General features: G+C 39.2%; 1 protein-coding gene across 1 annotated transcript in view; it reads right to left on the bottom strand.

Annotated features, from left to right (window-relative positions):
* Window positions 1-18,109, bottom strand: part of dnah9l (dynein, axonemal, heavy polypeptide 9 like) — a 432,311-nt gene that overhangs the window by 413,963 nt on the left and 239 nt on the right. Inside the window, exons 2-6 of the mRNA XM_043693603.2 lie at window positions 17,853-18,095; window positions 17,363-17,506; window positions 6,845-7,044; window positions 5,718-5,907; window positions 2,674-2,773 (exon numbers count right to left, since the gene is read on the bottom strand). Coding sequence (XP_043549538.2) covers window positions 2,674-2,773; window positions 5,718-5,907; window positions 6,845-7,044; window positions 17,363-17,506; window positions 17,853-18,086 — 868 coding nt within the window. The 5' untranslated portion in view covers window positions 18,087-18,095. The remainder of the gene's footprint in view (window positions 1-2,673; window positions 2,774-5,717; window positions 5,908-6,844; window positions 7,045-17,362; window positions 17,507-17,852; window positions 18,096-18,109) is intronic.

Genomic DNA, 18,109 nt, shown 5'->3' with positions numbered 1-18,109 from the left:
CCCGGCACCTTCCCCTGCAACCGCAAGAAATGCAAAACTGGCACCCACACCTTCCCCCTCACTTCCCTCCAAGGCCCCAAGGGATCCTTCCATATCCATCACAAATTCACCTGCACCTCCACACACATCATTTACTGCATCCGCTGCACCCAATGTGGCCTCCTCTACATTGGGGAGACAGGACCAGCTTTCTCATTTCCCCTCCCCCCACCTTATCTCAATCCCAACCCTCGGACTCAGCACCGCCTTCTTGACCTGCAATCTTCTTCCCGACCTCTCCGCCCCCACCCCCTCACCTTAACCTCCTTCCATCTATCGCATTCCCAATGCCCCTCCCCCAAGTCCCTCCTCCCTACCTTTTATCTTAGCCTGCTTGGCACACCCTCCTCAGTCCTGAAGAAGGGCTTATGCCCGAAATGCCGATTCTCCTGCTCCTTGGATGCTGCCTGACCTGCTGCGCTTTTCCAGCAACACATTTTTCAGTATTAAATAAATACTTTGGATGTGTATTTATTTATATGGCAGTTGCTGCCTAGGACATGGTGAGAGGAGCAAACTCTAATGAAGGGTTTAAAATTGATAAAGAGGAATTAGGTCAGTTGTCAGTACCTAAAGTCAACCAAGGCATTAGGACTGGATGAGAAATATCCGACGATACTGAAAGAAGTGAGTGTGGAAATAACAAAAGGTACTGGCAAGTATACTTCAATCTTCCTGAATTTGGGGTTGGTGCCTGAGGACTGAAGAATTGCAAACATATTTACCTTTTTGACTAAGAGTGTAAAAATAGGCTAAACAATTACTGATCAGTCAGTTTAAACTTCAATTAGTGAGGAAACTGGTAAAACAAATTGTTCTAAAAACAATTGATACTCACTTGGGAAAACATGGGTTAATTCAGAAGAGGCAGCATAGATTTGTTAAACAAAATTTATGTCTAACCTGGAATTTTTTGAAGAGGTAACAGAATGTGTTGATGAGGGGAAGCCTGTTGATGTGATGTGGACCTCTAGAAGGCCACTGATACAATGCCCAACAGCAGACTTGCGAGGAATTATTGAATAAAATGGTCAGTAGCTAAATGGACACAAAACTAGCTGATGGATAGGAAACAGAGAGTAATGGTCATGGGTATTGTTCAGGCCGGAGGATGGTTTGTACTGGAATTCCCCAGCAGTCAGTATTGACCTATGTAAGCAAATGATCTAGATATTGTGTGCAAGGCGAAATTTCAAAGTCTGCAGATGAAATAAAAATTGGGAGAATTGTAGGCAGTCAGTAGGTTAGTATGGAACCTCAAAAGCAAGTAACAAGTTAGTGGAGTGGGCAGATAGATAGCAGGTGAAATTAAGTGTGGTGAAGTATGAGCTGATACACTTTGGTACAACAAAATTGGAGAGACAGTACAAAGTAAAGGATATTATTCTAAAAAGTGTGCATGTGCAGGGAGACCTGAGTGTATATGCACATTAGTCATTAAAAGTGGCATGACAGGTTGAGAAAGCTGTTAATAAAGCATACAGAATTCTAGGCTTGATAAGCAAGAATACAATATAAGAACAGGGATGCTATACTGAGCATGTATAGGACACTGGTTAGACTTTAGTTGGAGTATTATGTACAGTTCTGATGCCATACTTTGGAAAAAAATGTGAACACATTCGAGAGAGTTCAGAAGAGGTTTATGACAATGGCTCCAGAGAATGAGAAACTTTAATTATGAGGGTCGATTGGGATTGTTTCCCTTGGTGAGAAGGCAGAGGTGAGATTTGATAGAAGTTTTCAAAATTATTGGGGGTTTCGATGGAGGAAATAGGACAAAACTGTATCCACTCCAAAGAGGATTGACAACCGGAGGGCACAAATTTAAAGTGTTTTGGTAAAAGGAGCAAATTTAGATTAGCTAAATTGGCAGTGTGGCTAGTTTGTGAATGCAGGAAGACTCCAACAGGATGGGTCCAATTCCTACGCTGGCTAAGGTTACTATCAAGGACTCTCCTTCTCAACCTCTCCCTTCACCTGAGGTGTAGTGACCCTTAGGTTATTGAAAGAGCACCCTATGGCCTGGTAAGACAATGACGACTTTACCTTAACCTTTGTTCAGACATACGAACTATTGGATTAAAATGAAAGTTCAATGTCAAATACATAATAAATCAACAATGAATGATTTGACATGAAAGAATCATAACATTATAAGCTGCTTAACTGAAAAAGAGGCAGATAAAAGGCTTTTAACATGACTTTTGCTTAGGAATAGCCTGAGCATTAAACAAAGCATACACTTTTGGAGTTTGATCTTTTGGTGATTATTAATGTTTTCAGCAATCAATAACATGCATAAAGTTACAATAATCACTCACATAAGAGTCCTGTGGTCTCCAGTTCTCAGTCAGAATCCAAATCTAATCCTCAGAATACTTTCCTCTAACACACCAATTCCAGTTACAATCAATAATTTACAAGCACTGCTAGAACGGAGATCGATATATTTTCAAATTGTTTTGTAGATGATTAACTTACATTTGATTTAAGAACACCAGTCATCATTCTTAAATGTTACATCTCAACCTCTGGAATTGATGTCATGTTATATGTCCAAACATCTGGTTATTTAATTTTGAAAGATTCTATCTATCTTAAGATGTTCAAAATATAATGCCAGTGAGTTACCTTCTGTGACTTTCAAGATTGTATTTTTGAAGGTAGAATAATAGCTGCTTTTCCCAATTCTCAGAATATCAGCTATTTTGTAAACCTTGGGATTCTGGAGCTATACAATGAAGAATTCAAAGTTAGTATGATTGCAAATCACCATGATTCAAATAAGTCAACTCTTTACATGTGAATTGCCAAAATAAACGTCTTTATTAAGATACAGAAACTGTCATTTGTCCTTGATCTTATGCTGGGCAAGCAATTTAATCACCTGTGGTTAACATCAATATCTAAACAAGAGTTAGGTGGTGACTTGGATAACGTAGGGAAGGAAACATGCCTTCACAATTTTCTTCTTTTTTTTAAAAACAAGTTCTTGAAGAAACTTTCCATGCAATGTAATGAGGCAGAGGAAATCATGAATTTACCCTTTGAAGAATCTAAAGTATGAATACACCAAATCTCTGCATTGAGCCATATCACTGTACTAACCTATTACATCAGTACCAGAAAACCAAAGTTTCATTGCAAAGTATAAAAAGCAAAAACTGCAAGTTGTGGAGGAGCCCAAAACTAGGGGGCATAGGTTTAAGGTGAAAGGGGCAAGATTTGAAAAGGATCTAAGGGGCAACTTTTTCATGTAGAAGATGGTGCATGTATGGAATGAGCTGCCAGGGGAATTGGTGGAGACTCATACAATTATGATACTTTAAATGAATCTGGATGGGTATATGAATAGAAAGGATTTAAAGGGGTATGAGCCAAATGCTGGCAATTGGGACGAGATTTATTTAGGATATCTGGTCAGCATGGACACGTTTGACCAAAGGGTCTGTTTCCATGCGGTATGACTCTATGACTCTAAATATCCTGTAGTTTTGTCAACACCTTCTAATGGAAAAAGGTTATTATTAACTGCATTGGTGTTTGGATATTTTTCATGAACACTAATATTTTACTGTCTGTACATTTTATTTATCAAATTTTACAGGGCAGTGCTCAATACACCCAGAAGGAAAGCCACTGACTTGCTGTCGACAGAAGGTATCTGCCCCCTAAATCACTGGAGGGGACCCTCAGTGGGAGGAAGTCCTACCCTTTGGAACTGTTAGCCAATCAGATTGCTTCTATTACCCAGTGATGTGACCAGTCTCAGAATAATGGCACCAATAGATTCCAGAACCAGCTAAGCTGGGGCAATAGATATAGAGGAAGGAGTGCTAGGATGGCTGAGGTGTAGACTGTAAAGTCAGGGAGGGGAGGAAGGAAGGAGAATACTACCTTTATGGGAAAAGTGCACACAGTGCACTTAAGGACACTTCTGAAGACAAGTTTTCCCTCCCACTCATGTAAAATCTTTTAAGAAAACAGTGCCCATTCCCATCCATTTGCCTCTGTCAAATGTATTCAGACATGTGCAGCATGCGACTGGGATAGTGGAGAGATACTAATAGGTTAAATAAGTGGGCAAAAAGTTGGCAAATGGAGTATAATGCAGGAAAATGTGAAGTTGTTCATTTGGAAAGGAGAACAAAAGAACAGATTATTATTTAAAATGAAAAAAATTGCAGAAAGCTGCAACACAAAGTATCTTGGGGACCTGGGACCTGGGCACGAAACACAGGAAGCTAGCACACCAGTGCCACAAGTAATCAGGAAGGCTAATGGAACGTTGGCCCTTATTTCAAGGGGTTGCAGTATAACAGGAGGAAAATCTTACTGCAACTGGACAAGGTACTGGTGAGACCATATCTGGAGTGACATGAACAGTTTTGGTCCCCTTATTTAAGAAAAGATATCATACCATTGGAGGCAGTTCAGAGATAGTTAACCAGGATGATACCTGGTATGAAGAGATTGCATTATTAGCAAAGGTTAAGAACTTTGAGACTCAACTATTGGAATTTAGAAGAATGCAAGGTGATCTCATTGAAACATATTGACAGCACAGTGGCTCAACGGTTAGCACTGCTGCCTCACAGTGCCAGGGATGAAAAATTTGGTGCTGGAAAAACACAGCAGGCCAGGCAGCATCCGAGGAGCAGGAGAATCGACATTTCGGGCATAAGCCCTTCTTCAGGAAAGGCTTATGCCCGAAACGTCGATTCTCCTGCTTCTTGGATGCTGCCTGGCCTGCTGTGTTTTTCCAGCACCACATTTTTCAACTCTGGTCTCCAGCATCTGCAGTCCTCACTTTTTCCACAGTGCCAGGGACTCAGGTTTGATTCCAGCTTTGGGTGACCATGTGGAGTTTGGGCACTTTCTCCCGTGGGTTTCCTCTGGGTGCTCCGGTTTCCTCCCACCATCCAAAGATGTGCAGGTTAGGTGAATTGGCCAAGCTAAATTGCCCACAGTGTTCATGGATGTGTAGATTAGGGTCATTAGTCAGGCATAAATGTAGAGTGATAGGGGAGGAGTCGGATGCTCTTTGGAGGGGGGGGGGTGGTGTGGACTTGCAGGGCCAAGGGGCCTGCTTCCACACTGTGGGGATTCTATGAAATATAGGATTAGAGTCATAAGAGGCATGACAGGGTAAACGCTAAGAGGATGTTTCCCTTCATGGGTAAGTCTAGTATCATAGCACAGTCTCAGAATAAAAGGACGCTAATTTAAAACAGAGAAGGAAGAATTTCTTCTCTCAGGGGGTTGTGTCTTTGGGTGTCCTTGCCACAGAGAGCTGTGGGGGAACAGCCTTTGTGTATATTTAAGGCTGTGATAGGTAAGTAGATTCTTGATCAGCAGGGAAAGCAAAGGTTATAGGGAAAGTGCAGGAAAGTGGACACAAGGAATGTCAAATCAAAATGACCTACTCCTGTTCCTTTCACGCTAGGATAATATCTTAACTAGGGCTTATGCCTGAAACGTCGATTCTCCTGTTCCCTGGATGCTGCCTGACCTGCTACGCTTTTCCAGCAACACATTTTCAGCTAATATCTTAACTAGACAGAACCACATCAAACATTAAAATACAGGTTTGTCTTTCATTACCTTTGTAGATTTAACATTTTTAAAACTTAACAGTGATAAGGAGAAACAGCTTGTTTGTTCTACATACAAACCTGCTTATATATTCCAAGCAAGTTTTCTTTCCTTGCCATCCAAAAGTAAATCTCTGAACTTGGAGTAGGATTTATTTCTTCAAATAAGTCATCAACTGAATCTTGTTTCATAACATCTGTGATTTGATGCATCCATTGGATCACCATGGACTCAATGGAATGAAGTATTGATTTGTCCAATTGTGAAAGGCTACAAAAAGTAAATAAAGAGCTTTTAAATAAAGTGTTAGATCAATTGAAATCATGAAGTCACTTCATTACACCAGCATCTATATATTACAGGTTAGACAACACTGAACCTTGAAATGACAGATGTAAAGACTAATAGTAATATTTTTTTAATAGCTACTTGTCCTTCATGACTTCAGATTCACAACAATGTAGTTGACTCTTAAATGCCCTCTGATCAATTAGGGGCAAGCAATAAAAGCTGATCTAGCCAGCGGCACCCACATCTCATCAATCAATAAGAAAAAACGTATTTTTCAATCATGCAAGATCTTAAGTACAGTTTTGACAGTGCCACAGATTTGATTCTGGTTAACATATTTGGGCTGGATAACAGACCCAGGTCAACCTTCATCTCTTACTCTATAAGCATTTAATGCCACAAGCAAGATCATATATGACTAAAACATTTTATGAGCTGGTTGACATGGAGAAATCCTAACCCTTACACTTATGAGCACTTGAGCAAATAAACACTTCCTAAAAACATTGTTTTGGGTTGCTTTCACTCAAAAATGATGACCATTATCTTGTTATAATGAATCATGAAATAGACTTTAAATATCAATTATATCATGGAAACAGCTTGACAATGTGAAATGAATGGTAACAAAGAAGTGTGCAGTAATATTTAAAACTATTTTCAGTTTCTGTAACTTTCTAGATGTATTAAAACTCCAACCTCCACACAATTATGTCAACTTTTATTTAATTATTAAAAATTGCTTCCAATATTTAATACCTTCCCATGATTAGGTAGGTTAGTGGTGGCAGGATTATCTTCATTTTATGAAGTCATAAATAACTTTTTTTCAAAGCAAGCACCTTAAAACTTTACTAACAAGCATTTATGGGAATCAGCAAGTTTGAAAGAATCAGAATCTGGAAGAACAACGTACTTATCATGAATTTCAATTTCTTGGTTTTCATATACACTTTCAGGAACTAGGGGCAATGGCAAAATAGTTTTCCCTTCCACTTGACCATGAACAACAGATATTCTGCTTTTTATCATTTCAATATGTTTTCTGACATCGTAGGATATAGCCTGTGGCCACCCCAAATGATTATTTGAATTGGACAAGATCGGAACCAGTACCTGCAAGTGCACAAATTACTTCAGTAAACAATATAGTTACAAAGACTATAATGCTAAAACACAAAGTAGTAGTGTTGAACATTAAACTGACACAGTTATCATTAAACAGCAGTTAAGTGCACTGGACAGAAGAAAAGCTATATGCCTGGATATTGTTTTGAACTCAAACAAAATTGAGCAATTAATATTTGAGCCAAGCTATCCCAGAGTTAGGATACATGCATCTACCCAATAATGTGGAATGTTGCACAGGTAGAGGTGACCCAGAATATAATTCAAGACAGACAAAAATACATCAGACAATCACCACACTAATGGTCTCCTCCCAATCACAACTAAAGTGATGCAAGAAAGAATTAATAATGCCACTACACAAAATCTACTCACCAACAACATAGCAATTTGTTTAGATTCCACCAGAAACATTCAGCATGGGATCTTACTGTAGTTTTGATCCAAATGTGAACCCTTTAGAACTGTATGACAGATTGAAGGTGAGAGTAACTGCTCTCAAAATCAAGGCAAAGTATGGCACAAAGGAGCCTGTGCAATTCTGCTCAATAGCAGGCAAACACTGTTATATTAGGTGCAGAAGAAGCATCTTTCTGGTTGTGGTGGATGCAGTCAATCATCATAGCTCCAGATTAATGGAGTTTTGTAAAACATAATTTACAAATATTTCATCAATGACCATCCCTGGTACATGGTTTGAAATGGCAAAATAGTGATAATGGGGTAAATGTTTGAGGTGAGGGGTGTGGACTGCTGATGCTCTGGACCAAAAAGGTTAGCACCATACTGAACAGAAAGCTGGTACCCCTGCTGCAATAATACACTGAGGATATCTTAGTCTTTTCTTTGTGTTGCTCCCTCAGTAACAGAAAGTCAGTCTTAGCAAAATGGCAGCCAACCTGATTGACTACAGTGCCAAATTAGAGATGCAGTCATTGCTAGAACCATAAGGAGTCCTGAGAATAACTGAAGATGTGCCCTGTTCATAAGGTAAGTCCAACAATTTTGGGTTGGCACATCTTTGTAATCCCAGAAATGGGGTACATGAGAGTTTTGGGTGCATAGTACAGAAGGGTGGAGGAGGCACAAGAAGTGACATCATCTTAGTGGGTTGACCTCAACAGGCACAGATGGCTACACAAGAAGTACCTCTTGTCCTGCCTGCCTGTAGATCAAGCCATCAAAGCTGCCAGGCTAACCTTTTATTTGTACTTGCCCCACCTAATGGAATGTAGCAATGGAAGTAGACCAAGCCCCTTGAGAGACTGTCAAATAGCCGCTTAAGGCTCTCAACATGCCTAAATAAAAGCTGCCTGATCCCTTCCCTATAATGTGACGGACTGATCAAGGATAGGCAGGACAGGAATTTATTTTACACATCTCCCCCCACTTGGGCTGTATAATTACACACAAATATTATTGGATATAGTGCTTATGAGACAGGACTTCAAATACCATCATGGAACTTGAATTCAATTAATTAAATAATTAACTTTTAAAGCGATTAAATAATAATTAAACTTTTTCTGAAAGAAGCTATCACAGTAGTGGTGATCAAGAAACTGTTAGATTGATATAAAACTGATTTTGTTCATTAAAGTTCTTCAGTTCTTGCCATGAAAAAAAAAAAGTAACCAGCATTGCCCTCGGATACCATAAAGGCACAAGCACAGTTGCCCCATAAAATATTGGGAAACCTATGATAAAATTGGGAGAGTTATCCTATAGGCTTGTTGTACAAGACCTTGACCTAATCATATTTACTGAACACACTTCATAGTTGATGTCCCAGATTTCTTCAATACCATCCTGGAGTATACCCTTTCTCAGCCTAAATCTACAATCCCTGGTTTGGGCCTCTCAATCAAGAAGACAACTTTCCTATCCATTTCATATGGACCTGTCAATTTTCTACACTTCATTTATGTCTCCCCTCAACCTCCTCTATTCTGATAAAAACATCCCTGGCCTATCCAGTCTTTCTTCATAATCCAATTTAGGCTTAATTCTCAAATCTCCTTGGTACCCTCTTTAGTGCAAATACTTTTTTTTATTATTTCTTGTCACCTGTATCTCATTACAAAATATAGTGAAGAGTGTTGTATAGTATTACCACTCTCCGGTGCCATCTTAAAAAACAGAAAAATAAAACAAAACACAGAACATGAAGGCAAAAAAAATGAAGAAATAAAAGAAAATGTTTCAACCTTACAATCCCTCTTGTGAAATGCTCCACTATGGGCCATGAGCCTATTGGCCAAGCAAAAGTCCCCTTCCCCACATCACTGCCACTGGAATGAAAGTCACCAATCTTCAGGGCATCTCGCCTCCAAGTCCTCATTTGGCCTCCCCAATGCAGACGCCACTGATGCTGCCGGGTACTGCACTAGCTCAAACTCAACTCTGCCGCCACAAGTCTGCTTCGGACCCACCATGCCAGTACAGCTGCTGCTGATGCTGCAGAGTCTCATATTGGGCTCAAACCATCTCCATGAATCTGTGCTGGAAGCAGACACCACAGGGAATCCAAACTCGCATCCGCACCAGCAACCATGATGCTGCAGAAGTCATTGGGAACACAAACTCTCCTCCGCCACCGCCCTCAAGTCTACACTCATACCATCACCATAACAGAGTTCTTCACCAAGAGGTAAGTAAAAAAAAACAGAAAAGAAAACGAGAGGAGAGAGACAAAAAACAAAAAGAAAAGCAGAAGGAGCAGACAAGATCCGGTCTCAGAAGCCAACTCCACTGCCATCTTAGTGGAAGTTATTTTTCCTACAAGACTATAACTGCCTACGATATTCCACCTGTAATCTAACTTGCGTATGATACAACTCCAGCATAACCTCCCTGCTCGTCAACTCAGTGGCAAGGCTAAGGCAGACAAGAACCCCTTTTCGACCACTTTTTGCGCCTGTCCAGTCAGCTTCAGGGATCTGCGGTCGTACACTCCAAAGCCTCCTCTATTTCTCCACACTTCCCAGCATACCTCCTTGCCATTTCTTGTCTAATCCCTTACTTTGCTAGCCTTCGCAAAGCATTTTACCTTACACTTCTTTGAATTAAACTCCATTTGCCACTATCTACCAACCTGTCTGATCCATTGATATTCTTCTGTAATCTACAAATTTCTTCTTGATTATCAACAATATGGCCAATTTTTGTATTGTCTGCAAACTTTTTTTATCATGTCTCCTATGTTCAAGACCAAATTATTAATATATTCCACTAAAAGAGATCTAGTAAGGAGTCCTGAGGAGCAAAGGTAAGATCCTTCCAACCTCAAAATCACCTACATTGATACTTACCTTTGCACATTGCCTCTGAGCTAACATTGTATCTAGATTATCACTTTGCCTTGGATGATGTGCTTTTACTTTTGTGACCAGTTTGCCATGCGGGACTTTGTCTAAAATCTTGATATAATCCATGTACTACATCAAAAGCACTATGCTCATTAACTGCCTTGTTACTTCTACAAAATACTTATTCACAATAGTCAATTTTTCTTTCCTTAAAACTGTGCTGATAGTCTGTGATTAATCTGTTTCTAACTAATTTGATCCAGTTCTTCAGAATACTTTCTTATAGATTTCCCTTCCTCCCTCTGTAGACAATGGCTCAACGTCAGATGCCTCCAGTCCTTTGAAACTAATCCTTTTGCCAGAGAAGGGTGGAAAATGATGGTTAGAGTTTCTGTTATTTTTTCACTTGTTTCCCTTAACCTCAGCCCAGGATAGTTTTCATCTTGGCCTGGAAAATCATACATTTTCATAAGATGTTAAATCCTTAAATGTTTCTTCTCTCAGTTTAATTTTGCCTGGTATTTCACATTCCTCCTTCCCAATTGTAATGTTTGTCTTCTCTCCTTTGTATTTTATAACTTGGGTCAGTTTTCAAAGTCCTTTGCTTTCACGCAGGTTTCTCTTCCAGTCCATAAACTTCCTGCTTTTATCATTTTGCTGTTTTGTAGATTTACCAAAAGAAATCTGTGGAGTTTCCATTGTTTTACCTCTTTGTTTGCCTCCTTCATTTCTTATACTCCTCTAGATTTCCAACAATATTAAGCCCTTGATATCTGCTTCCCTTTATTTCCTTCTTCCTCTAATAAACATTTTAACATCCAGAGTGTTCTGTATTTGTTAGTCTCACCTCTTAAGGAAACATACTTATTCTGAGCCCTTGCTACCTCTTCCTTAAACACCTCCAATTGATCCAGTACTCATTTGCTATCAAGTTGCAGTTTCTAATCCAATTTAGCTAAATCACATCTCAGCTCTAGTAAAGATAGCTGAGAACTATTATTCCAGTCTATCTTTGTCCCTTTCCATAACTACCCCAAATTTATTTGAGTTATGATCACTTCCAAAGTACTCCCCAACTGATATCCCTTCCACTTGCTAAGCTTCATTCCCTAAAGCCAAGTCACATATTTTCCACTCTCATTGGAATTGCTTTGTACTAACTAAAGAGATTCCCATGAATGCATTTTATAAGTTTTGCTATATCTGTGCCATCCACACCGAGTCTCAGAGTTAATATCTTTGTTGAAATCCTCTCTTACTGACTTATCATTTTTGTACTTCTCAACTTTGCCAATATTTTTGTTCCTCTCTCACTCTCCACTTGTTGGGTTTGGTGGTGGCAGCAAGGGGAGGTCTTTCACTACCTTCCAGTAATGATTGTTTTAGTTCTGCTCTTCTGTTGAGCCAATGTGGCTTTATTTCAATGATCCTTCTATCAGATCATCCTTTCCATCAGTGTTATTGTTTTTTTAAACTATATTACAACCCTCTCCTCTTTCTTAATGCTTCCTTCTCATCTGGAATTTGTACAACCAGTGATGTTAAGATGCCATTTCTACCCTCTTTCAGTCATGTCTTAATAAGAGCATGCAAGATTTTCATATTATTTATCTTTATGCTTGAAATAATCTTTAGGATTTTACCTTAAATATCTTTTTCTTGAGGTAACAGTGCTTGAGGTAATTAACAGTTGGGTCAGAAAATTGGGACAATGGTTAGCACTGCTGCCTCATAGCGCCAGAGACCCGGGTTCAATTCCCGCCTCAGGTGACTGACTGTGTGGAGTTTGCACGTTCTCCCCATGTCTGCGTGGGTTTCCTCCGGGTGCTCCGGATTCCTCCCATAGTCCAAAGATGTGCAAGTCAGGTGAATTGGCCGTGCTAAATTGCCCGTAGTGTTAGGTAAGGGGTAAATGTAGGGGTATGGGTGTGTTGCGCTTTGGCGGGTCGGTGTGAACTTGTTGGGCCGAAGGGCCTGTTTCCACACTGTAATGTAATCTAATCTAATCTAAAAATTGGTCTTGCTGACGTTGCAGCTATTTAAAAAGGTGCTAAAACATTTGAGTTTAAACAATTATATATGTTTTAATTACATGAGATTCAATTGAAGGATCATCTACTAAATTTAAGAAAATAAGTCAAACATGTATTTAGAACTGTAGAAGAAAACATAATTTGTTAAAGTACTAAAACAGAAATTGCTGGAAAAGCTCAGCTAGTCTGGCTGCATCTGTGAAGATAAATTAAAGTTAACTTGTTGGGTCTGGTCACCCTTCCACAGAAATCATGTACTTTATGCTTGAAATAACAAGCTATGGTAAAACCATATCATCAAAAATGCAGATTAAAATTAACTCTAAATTAACTCTCTTGGTATATGAATGGGAAGGGATTGGAGGGATATGGGCCAGGTGCTGGCAGGTGGGACTAGATTGGGTTGGGATATCTGGTCAGCATGGACTGGTTGGACCGATAGAGGTGTACAGCATGGAAACAGACCTATTTATATGAAGTACATCCTGACATTCAACGAGAAACATTTTTCAATTGCTTTCGTAATCCTGGTGTTGCCAAGTGAATCATTTGTGAAATTCAGCATTATTAATTACAGGATGTAACATTATTTATACAACTTGATGGAGTATACATAATGATATGTTAACGCCTGGGGCCCAGGGAATAAGAAATGGGTATTTGTTTAGCCTTGATGACTCTAGTTACAGAGATGAGGTGACTTCAGATGACTCCACCCTAAGCTAACATAGAGAGTTAATTTGAATCTGCGTTTTTGATGACATGGTTTTACCATTGCTTCTGCGGTGTTATTCTTCGGAAATATAATTCAGTGTAACATTACTTCAATGATACAGTGGGTTCTGTGGTTAGCACTGCTACCACACAATGCCAGGGACCCGTGTTCAATTCAACTCCTGTGTGGAGTTTGCACATTCTCCCAGTGTCTGCATGGGTTTCCTCTGGGTGCTCCGGTTTCCTCCCACAATCCAAAAGATGTGCAAGTCAGGTGAATTGGCTATGCTAAATTGCCCATAGTGTTAGATGCATTAGGCAGGGGTAAATGTAGGGAAATGAGTCTGGGTGGGTTACTCTTTGAAGGGTTGATGTGGACTTCTTGGGCTGAAGACACCGGAGGGAATCTAATCTAAAAAAAGACAAGGCTTAACCTATGCTTGCACCATTCAAGGAATCCTGGGCCTTAAAAGGATATAAAACTTTCATATTGTCTTCACTGCTTGTTTGTGCAAGCATTTATAAAACCTGCTTAATCAATTTTAGTTGATTCATTGATACTGGTTTTTTATACTTCGTTAGGTCAAGAGAGAGGGGAAAGATTTTAAAAAAGGCTATGAACCAAATGTTGGCAAATGGTCAGATTAAGATGTCTGGTCAGCACAGACAACATAACAAAAGGGTTAGTTTCCACGCTATATGACTCTATAATAACTGAGGACCCCATTGATATAAAAGAAGAATTGGGACCATAGCGCTTTTAAGGGGAAAAGGGTTTTCTACTCATACTCTCAGTTCATCTGTGTTCTACCTCAGATTTAGAGTCATAGAGACGTACAGCATGGAAACAGACTCTTTAGTTCAACTCATCCATTTCAACCAGATATCCTAAATAAATCTAGTTCCATTTCCCTCTAACCCCTTCTTATTCATATATACAGCCAGATGTCTTTTAAAAATGTTGTAATTATACCAGTCTCCACCATGTCTTCTGGCAGCTCATTCCATACATGCACCATCGTCTATATGAGGAAGTTGCCGCTTAGGTCCCTTTTAAATGTTTCCCTTCTCACCTTAAACCTCTGCTCTCCTGTTTTGGACTTTCCCAACCTGGGGAAAGACCTTGTCTATTTACCTTATGCATGCACCTCGTGATTTTAAAACTCTACAAGATCACCCCCCAGCCTCCGACACTCCATGGAAAATAGCCCCAGTCTATTCAGCCTCTCCCTATAGCCCAAATACTTCAATCTTGGTAACATTCTTGTAAATCTTTTCTGAACCCTTTCAAGTTTCAGAACATCCTTCTATAGCAGGGAGACCAGAATTGCACACAGTACTCCAAACGTGGCCTACCAATGTCCTGTAGAGCTGCAACAGGACCTCCCAACTCCTATACTTAATGCACTGACCAATAAAGACAAGCATAACAAAGCCTTCTTCATTATCCCGTCTACCTGCGACTCCACTTTCAGGGAATTATGAACCTGCACTTCATGGTCTCTTTGTACAGCAACACTCAAGTGTATACATCCTGCCTTTCCAAAATGCAGCACCTCACATTTTATCCAAATTCCATATGCCATTCCTTGGCCCATCTGCTCAAAATCCCATTGTACTCTGAGGTAACCTTCTGCACTGTCCACTTCACCTCCAATTTTGGTGTCATCTGCAAATTTACTAACCATTCCTCCTATGTTCAAACCATTTATATAAGTAATGAAATGCAGTTGACCAAACACCAATCCTTGTGGTACACCACTGGTCACTGGCCTCCAGTCTAAAAAGCAACCTCCACCACCACCCTCTGTGTTCTACCTTTGAGCCAGTTCTGTGTCCAAATGGTTTAAAAATACGGAGTAGACCATTTAGGACAGAAATGAGGAGAAACCTCTTCACGCAGAGAGTGGTGGCTGTGTGGAATGCTCTGCCCCAGAGGGCAGTAGAGGCCCAGTCTCTGGCTTCATTTAAGAAAGAGTTGGATAGAGCTCTCAAGGATAGTGGAATCAAAGGTTATGGAAATAAGGCAGGAACAGGATACTGATTAAGGATGATCAGCTATGATCATATTGAATGGTGGTGCAGGCTCAAAGGGCAGAATGGCCTACTCCTGCATCTATTATCTATTTCTACAGCTTTGGCCACGGTTTTATTTTTGGCTGCCTCATCTATTTTTCTCCACTTCTCCCATTCATACTTGAAGCGCTGTTACAAAATTCGAGTTATTCTTCAACAGTGATACAGGAAACTTTGCATTAAAGAGTCTGAGCTAGTTTTGCACAGATGACTGGTCTCACAGCGATCACACAATCTCCCATTAAGCTGAATGCTACCCTGCTATACCATTTCATCAGTTATTTATTCAATTGTTTAGTTAATAAAGAAAGCAATGACAGGTAATTGAGATGACTATGCTGGAGGATCTGTTCTTTAATATAACCTAATCTGAAACTCCTGGGATTTGCTACAACTAGTATTTATTCTTTAAAGTAACACAAGATATGAAATCAATAAAAAGAAAGATTATTATCCTATAAGCATTCATTACAACTGCTTCTCAAAGCACATTATACATTATTCACTGTTATTTGATGAGGTATATTAGATTACTTCACAATTCAATCTTTTAATGGGTCATTCTTTTGACAAATGATTGACATGAAAGTAGCTCAGCTCAGTCAACAGTTCAGCCTTTCTGGTGGCAAGTGTAAATTTGATCCTTATATTTTCAAAATATAATTTTAAATTTATGAGAATAATTTTAATACTTAGCTGAATATAGCCTACATACTACTACAAATTATGAATAACTTGTGTATGACAAATGACAGCACATTGATAAAATGTTCAGGGGAGACCACATTACATTTAAACAACACAGATACAGTAGTACATCAAAATCACATTACGTGGAGTGTTCACGTACACTGTACAAAAGGAAGTTAACAATAAGATCATTTACACCTTCAGTGGAAGCAACATTCATATACATCTCAGTTCCATGTAATGTTTAACAGAAACTCATGGAGTTCTACTTGTTGCTACCGGATTGTGAGAAATTTCCAAGGACTAGTAGCAAATATATTAATGCTTTTTGAACTTTTGGAACTGGAAAGAAAGCATAACCAAGAGGTTATAGAAGTTTGTTTAAAGAAAAACTGCATGTATTTTTTAGGCATTATCTGTAAATTCACAGATAAACATCTGTGCAAGTCTTAGGACTATGCACAATGCATATCTGCTTCAGATAGTGTGTTAGGAGTCATAAGCCCAATTTGAAGAAGTACAGCCCGAAGCTTATGGTCCAAAATAAAGCTTCACATTCATACACCCTTTCTGGAAAAGCATTAAAAAGGGATGAAAGGAGGAGATTTGAGCTGTTTAAAAATACACATCTCTAAAGTACATACACAATACTGTGAACCAATAGCTAGAGAAAAAAAAAGAGTGTTGGGGGCGTAATCTTAGGACAAATATGTACAAGATGAGGCATATTATTTTGTTCTTCTGCATGACTTTGGTCAGATTTTACTTGGAACAGTATGTCCAGTCTTAGATGATAATAATGCTTTAGCAGGATACAGAGGACATCTTAGGATAAACAAATTGGGATACTATATTTTAGAATCATAAAGGTGTGATCGGATTTAAAAAATGAAGGTGGGCCTGGACTAGACAGAGTCTTATTCCAATCAAGTAGGTCAGTGAGGACAGGAGTTACAATTTGAAGCTAAGATGCCAAATCCAAGCCAGGAAACAGTCATGCCAAGAACAAGCCATTGTCTTGTGCAGTAGATACCAACATGCACTATTACTCCAGTTAAAAGCTGGGGCAGCCATCATTTGTTACAAGAGGTAGGTACAGAGAAGTCAGGGTCAAAATAATCATCATGACAGGTTTTTATTGCCCAGATGGATCAGAGGAATCCCTCAGACTTCACACCCCCTCTCCCAGAAGACCACATGGTTTCATGTGGAGTGGAGTGTTTCACTATTGTGATAGATACAAATGGCCTACATTGGACAATTAACTTCGACCACAATCTTGACCTTTTCCATTCAAACGATTGGTCAATTTCTGCCAGCCATAGTTATCAAATGGATAAATGTTACAAAATGTGCAAATTCGAGATATAGCATTGGTCTGGTAGACAGATACTATTCACCAATGGGACTAGTGTTTTTTTTTAAAAAACTCACAAAAAAATGTACGATCCCATTTGATATAAGTGTGCTGGTATGTTTTTCTACCTCATTGATTAAAACTGCAAGATGCTCCACTGGGTGTTGCAAGATCTCTCCAAGCATCAGTTCATTTACGTGGTCATTATCCGACAAATTTCCACTACAGTTTTTGAAAATATAAAGCATTTTGCTTTTTGATGGGAAGGTCAACTTTGAAAAAGAAAAGCAAGTTGTTAATTTTGCACCGTTTAGAGAAAAAAATGTGAACTCTGCGCAATACACAACGCAATTTTGGATTCAACTTATTATCCACGAGATAGTTGATATTGCATTTATAACAATAACAACGATTGCAACATCATAATTAGACATTTTAACGCAAGTTTATGATTAATTTCAACAATTTTTTTATTTTTCTTTTGGATAGCGACTTAATAAACACCAAACTTCACCTCCAGATTTACTCCCTCTGCTCTTCAAAAAAGTGGTTTTTAAACTGATAATAATAAACTCGACTTTTAAAAGTCCTATAACCCACTATTATACAAGCCCGTACCTGTGAGTCAGCGTGCAGAGCTCCTCCTGCTCCAGTAAAGAACAGCAGCCTTCCATTCCGCATTTCATCGAAAAAATCCAGCAGCAGTTTTTTATTTTCATCCACCGCAATGAATTTATTCCACTTTTCCGATCTTACCTTTAACGACTTAAACGCCTGCTCCTTTATAAAATCTATTCGTTCGTCTTCGACGCGAACGATGGGAAAATTCGAGTTAACTTTTTCTTCAGTCATTGCATCAGCCTTAAAAGATAATA

The sequence above is a fragment of the Chiloscyllium plagiosum genome, unplaced genomic scaffold, assembly GCF_037043375.1.
Source record: "Chiloscyllium plagiosum isolate Xiang-an unplaced genomic scaffold, Cpla_swu_hap1 HiC_scaffold_7, whole genome shotgun sequence".
Taxonomy (NCBI): Eukaryota; Metazoa; Chordata; class Chondrichthyes; order Orectolobiformes; family Hemiscylliidae; genus Chiloscyllium; species Chiloscyllium plagiosum.
Note: the sequence above shows the minus strand (reverse complement) of the source record. Positions and strands in the feature narration are given on the sequence as shown.